The sequence below is a fragment of the Orycteropus afer genome, unplaced genomic scaffold, assembly GCF_000298275.1.
Source record: "Orycteropus afer afer isolate SDZICR_OR568_19922 unplaced genomic scaffold, OryAfe1.0 scaffold00342, whole genome shotgun sequence".
NCBI lineage: Eukaryota > Metazoa > Chordata > Mammalia > Tubulidentata > Orycteropodidae > Orycteropus > Orycteropus afer.
Window position 1 is genome coordinate 3,367,548 of NW_006921929.1, and position 5,747 is coordinate 3,373,294.

The 5,747-nt window shown below is 42.7% G+C and overlaps 1 protein-coding gene across 1 annotated transcript in view; it reads left to right on the forward strand.

Moving 5' to 3' along the window:
- LCT (lactase) overlaps positions 1–5,506 on the forward strand; it is a 98,477-nt gene extending 92,971 nt beyond the window's left edge. The window contains 3 exon segments of the mRNA XM_007952500.1: positions 3,172–3,392; positions 4,239–4,469; positions 5,286–5,506. Of these exon segments, the coding sequence (XP_007950691.1) occupies positions 3,172–3,392; positions 4,239–4,469; positions 5,286–5,506 (673 nt within the window).
- Positions 5,507–5,747: the final 241 nt, after the last annotated feature.

Sequence of the window (5,747 nt, forward strand, 5' to 3'; positions counted from 1 at the left end):
TATTGAACCCAGGAGAGAGGTGGTGGGTGCTTTGGGAGGAACGGTTGGTGAAAGGGCTGGAGGGAGGCAGCATGTCTGGCCTTGTAGGAATAGGCCTTGGGTTACTGCTGGTAATCCTGCCTTCCTCTTGTGGGATTAGAGGAGGTCAGAACATAGGGCCTCCTTGCTGTTTTTGCAGTCATGTTGTCAGAAGGGACCATTCCCTGGAGAAGGATGTCATGCTTGGTAAGGTGGAGGGTCTACGAAAGAGGCGAAGGCCTTCAATGAGATGGATTGACATGGTGGCTGCGACAATGGACTCAAGTATAGCAAGGATCATGGAGCTGGCGTGGATCAGGCAGTGTTTTGTTCTGCTGTGCATGGGGTCGCTGTGAGTCAGAAATGATTCAACAGCACCTAACAACAGCCTTTATGTGAAATGCCTATCTTGAGATATTCAAGCTTCTGTGTCTCTCCAGCATGTAATCTTTAGGAGAATCTGTTGCTCTCTCATTGTCCATAACTGGAGAAAGAGATCAGGGTCTTGGACATTTAAAGCAGATCTAGCATGTCTTCTCCCTGTCATCACACAAATGGTATTATTATTGTTAGTGTTTTTTAAAAAAATTCCTTGCCATCGAGTTGACTCCAACTCATAGTGACCCCCTTTGGGTTTCTAAGGCAGTAAATCTTTACAGAAATAGATTGCCCAGTCTTTCTTCCATGGAGTGGCTGGTGGGTTTGAACTGCCAACCTTCTGGTTAGCAGTCAAATGCCTTAGGCACTACACCACCAAAGCTCCTTATTGGTGGTGTTAGGTGCTGTCAAGTTGGTTCCAACTCATAGTGATACTATGTACAACAGAATGAAACACTGTCTGGTCCTGCTCCATCCTCACAATCATAGCTATGTCTGAGCCCACTGTTCCAGCCGCTGTGTCAGTCCACTTCACTGAAGGTCATCTTCTTTTTCACTGACCCTCTACTTTGTCGAATGTGATGTCCTTCTCCAGGGACTGGTCCCTTCTGGTAACATTTCCCAAGTAGGTGAGACAAAGTCTTGCCATCCTTGCTCTAAGGAGCATTCTAGATTTACTTCTTCCAAGACAGGTTTGTTCATTTTTCTGCAAGTCCATAGTATATTCAATATTCTTTGCTAACACCATAATTCAAATGCATCAGTTCTTTTATTCCTCTTGCTTATTTACTGTCCAGTTCTCACATGCACATGAAGCAATTGAGAATATCATGGCTTGGGTCAGGCACACATTAATCCTCAAGGTAACATCTTTGCTTTTGAACACTTTCAAAGGGTCTTTTGCAGCTGATTTGCCCAATGCAGTACATCATTTGATTTCTTGACTGCTGCTTCTATAGATGTTGATTGTGGATCCAAGTAAAATTATAACCTTGACAACTTCAATCTTTTCTCCATTTATCATGTTGCTTATTGGTCCAACTGTAAGATTTTTTTTTTTTTTTTTTTTTTATGCTGAAGGGTAATCCATATGAAGGCTGTAGTCTTTAATCTTCGTCAATAAGTGCTTCAAGTCTTCACTTCCAGCAAGCAAGATTGTATCACCTGCATATCACAGGTTGTTAATGAGTATTCCTCCAATTCTGATATGCATTCTTCTTCATTTAGTCCATCTTCTTAGATTATTTGCTCAGCAAACAGATTGAATACATCAGACGATGTATTGGGCAAATCTGCTGCAAAAGATCTCTTTCAAGTGATGAAGACTAAGGTGTACCTAATCCAAGCCATGGTATTTTAAATCACCTCTTATGCATGTGAGAGCTGGACAACAAATAAGGAAGACCAAAGAAGAGTTGATGCTTTTGAGTTATGGTGTTGGAGAAGAATGCTAAGAGTACTATAGACTGCTAAAAGGACTAACAAATGTGTCCTGGAAGAAGTGCAGGTGGAATGCTCCTTGGAGGCGAGAATGGCCAGGCTTTGCCTTACCTACATGTTGTCAGGAGGAACCATTCCCTGGAGAAGGATATCATGCTTGGTAAAGTGGAGAGTCAACAAAAAAGGGGAAGGCCCTCAATGAGATGGATTGACACAGTGGCTGCAATGATGGGCTCAGGTATAGCGAGAATCATGAGGCTGGCACAGAACCAGGCAGCAATTCATTCTGCTGTGCATAGGATCAATATGAGTTGGAGATGACTCAATGGCACCTAACAACACAGATTGAATAAGTATGGTGAAAGGATACAACCCTTATTTTAACAACTGCCTCTTGGTCTATGTACAGGTTCTGCATGAGCTCAATTAATTATTCTGGAATTCTCATTCTTTGTAATGTTATCCATACTTTATGATGATCCACACAGTCAAATGTTTTGCTATAGTCAATAAAACACAGGTAAACATCTTTCTGGTACTCTCTGCTTTTAGCCAAGATCCACCTGACATCAGCAGTGCAGTCCCTCCTTCCACACCCGTATCTGAATCCAGGTTGACCTCTGGCATAGTACTGTCATTGAACTGCTGCAACTGTTTTTGAACTATCTTTATTATAATTTTACTTTTGTGTGATATTAGTGATATTAATTTACACATCCTGTTGGATCACCTTTCTTTGGAATAAGCATGTATATGGATCTCTTCAAGTGGGTTGGCCAGGTAGTTGTCTTCTCATTTTCTTGGCATAGACAAATAAGCACATCTAGCTCAGGGAATACCAATTAAGATGTCTCAACAAACTGATGTGATGCTGGAAATGCTCACACAAATAAAGCCCCCAAATTCGTTGCCTGGGGCTGCACATGTGACCTGTGTATGGAGTTGACTAGACATAGACTCGGGGAACCTGTTCTGTGAAGACATAGTCTTCACATGCCATTGGAGGAGTGTAGCTAGGAAATCTAGAACTTTTACATCTACTGTATGATGTGGTCTGTTCAACAGAGAGCCCTTGAAGGTTAGGCTTCCTGAGCAAGTTCATTCCACTGTGCAGGCAGTGAGCTAGAACAGAGTTTAAATGGCCTTTAAAATGTTACACCAGCCTAAAAGGAGACTTAGAGGTAACGGGATTCTTCTGTTTAGTTATGACACTCAATGCTAGCCAAAACCTAAAGCTTTTCCTAGTATGTCATATTTTGTGTGTTTTGTGCAAAGGGCCTCTTAGGATTTACAAAATGAGACCTAATTTTTTTTTTTTTTTTTTTAAACTCCTAGGGGAGTTGCTTCCATCACCGATCGATCTTGGCCAGACTCTGGCTCCTTCTGGCTAAAGATGACACCTTTTGGCTTCAGGAGGATCCTGAATTGGTTAAAGGAGGAATACAACAACCCAACGATTTATATAACAGAAAATGGAGTGTCCCAGCGGGAAGTAGACCTCAACGACACTGCAAGGATCTACTACCTCCGCAGTTACATCAATGAAGCACTCAAAGGTATGACAAGACCTCCCCTGCCTGCAGTGGGGTAATACTGCACCCAGGGGCTACTCCTGAATCTAGGAATAACAAGAGAAAGAGAAGACTTCTTCCTTCTATCAGGTATAAGCTTTTCTTTGGGACTACACTCTGGATTTATTTCTCCTAGATTCGGTCTTCAAGCCATCCCAGTTGCTTGATATCAGCTAGACCTTAGTTCCTGGCCTGAGTCACTTACTTCCCCTCTTCCTATGTCTCTGAACAGCAATGCTATTCTGAGAGGATTTGAATGGGGAAAAGGAATAGTAGTAGGCTAGGTGTTTGTTTTTAGGTCTTTTGCTTCCCAAGCCAAAATGTGAGGTCCTTAAATTCAGAACAACTTGGGATGGGATTATGAGAGTAAGGAAATGGTAAGCAATGTTGAGTAAAGAGAGAATGAGCAATGCACCAGCCAAAGGAAACAATTAGAAAATCCTTTCAGCTCAATGTTTCCGTCCAAGAGCCACTTATTTATCGTAGTGAGGAACACAACAATTCTAAGTTACTGACCAAGATCAACATCCTGAGATGCACACAAAAAAGGATTTTAGATGACCCAATGGGATTAATTTAGATCCCTATCCAGAGCTAAGTCTTCCTAGAAAGATGCTAGTGGCTCTGCAGCTCCAGCCGTGGAGGATCAGCCAACAATTACATCCAAACTCTGGGGCAACTCTCTCAAAGAGAGAGCCAAGGCTCACCTTGATTTGGCTGCTCAGGATTGTTGTGGGAGAACTGTAGGCAGACAATGGCTTCAGTAGGCCTGGGAGAAAAGTGTCTTACATGACAAGCAAAGCTCATGCCTGGACTTCTGTGTTTGGGCAGCAACGGTACAGGATAAGGTGGACATCCGAGGATACACGGTTTGGAGTGTGATGGACAACTTTGAGTGGGCCACAGGCTTTGCCGAGAGGTTTGGGCTGCACTTTGTGAACTACACTGACCCTTCTCTGCCAAGGATCCCCAAAGAGTCAGCCAAGTTCTATGCCTCTGTAACACGGTGCAATGGCTTCCCTGACCCTGCTGCAGGGCCTCATCCTTGTCTCCAGCTGGAAGGTGAGAAGTGGTTTGGGGAGAGATTAAAGCTAGAGGGTGAGGAGGTAGAGGAAGGGCCTTTCCTGTATATTTTTTTCTGCTTTATTAGCTTTCTCTGTGCCTCTCCACCTCCTTCATTCTTCAACCAATTTCCTTTGAATGCTGGACATTCTTGTGATGGAATAAAGTATGCTTGAGGTTAATATTACACCAAAAAACTAGAGCACTGGTTTGGGACCTAGCAGGTCCACCAGCTCCTTCCAGCTCTACCACTAACTTGCTGTGTGACGTTAGGCAAGAAATACACTGATAACTCTGCAGTTGCAAGGTTCAAGTAAAATAACAGTGCTTGGCACAATGCAGGTACCTAAGTATTTGCTGAAAGACTAAAAAGTTACTATACATATTTGTGAGAATTATCCAATTTAGATTATATTCTCATGGCTGATAAAAATTAGAATATAATGGCTGACAGATGTTTAAAACTGCTTAACTTCAGAGACACAAAATACACAGTGAAATGTGTTGTGCACTTTCACCCTCAGCAATGAACTTCCTCTGGCCATGCAGATTTTAACCTCTGAATTCCAGGGATCCATCTTGGGCTTAGAAATCCTGTTGGCACAGTGGTTAAGTTCTCAGCTGCTAACCAAAAGGTAATTCAAACCCACCAGTCACTGCAGGAGAAAGATGAGGCAGTTCTACTCTGTCCTACAGGGTCACTGAATCAGAACTGACTCAACAGCAACAGGTGATCTTGTGTTTAATATAGACTATTATAGGTGCAGGGCCAAATCAGTACCAGTGCATAGACCACCCTTTGTTGTCTTCTCCCAGGTGCTGTTCCCACCGTCAGCCCCATGAGCGAGAAGCAAGTTTGGTTCCTGGGGCTAACACTAAGTACGGCAGAAGCACAAACAGCTTTGTACGTATTTTTTTCTCTTGTGCTTCTTGGAGTCTGTAGCGTGGCATTTCTTTCATACAAATATTGTAAGCGTTCCAAGCAAAACAAAGCACAGCCAAATCAACAGGAATTGAGTCATCTCTCTTCATTCTGACTCACCTCCACTAATTCTATGGCATAGGCTGTGTTTCTTTGTGTGCCTTTGTCACTCACAAACTCCTTAAGATCTTACAAGCTACCCATACCAGATTTCTTAAAGTCCTTCTGCACTGTTAGAGATTACTTTGATCTCACAGGATTTCAAGTCCTGCTTAAAATGGAAACATCTGCATCTTAACCCTGTATTGGAAATTCATTTGGGATGAAAGTAAACTGCAGGGGGCTCTTGTGGAAAT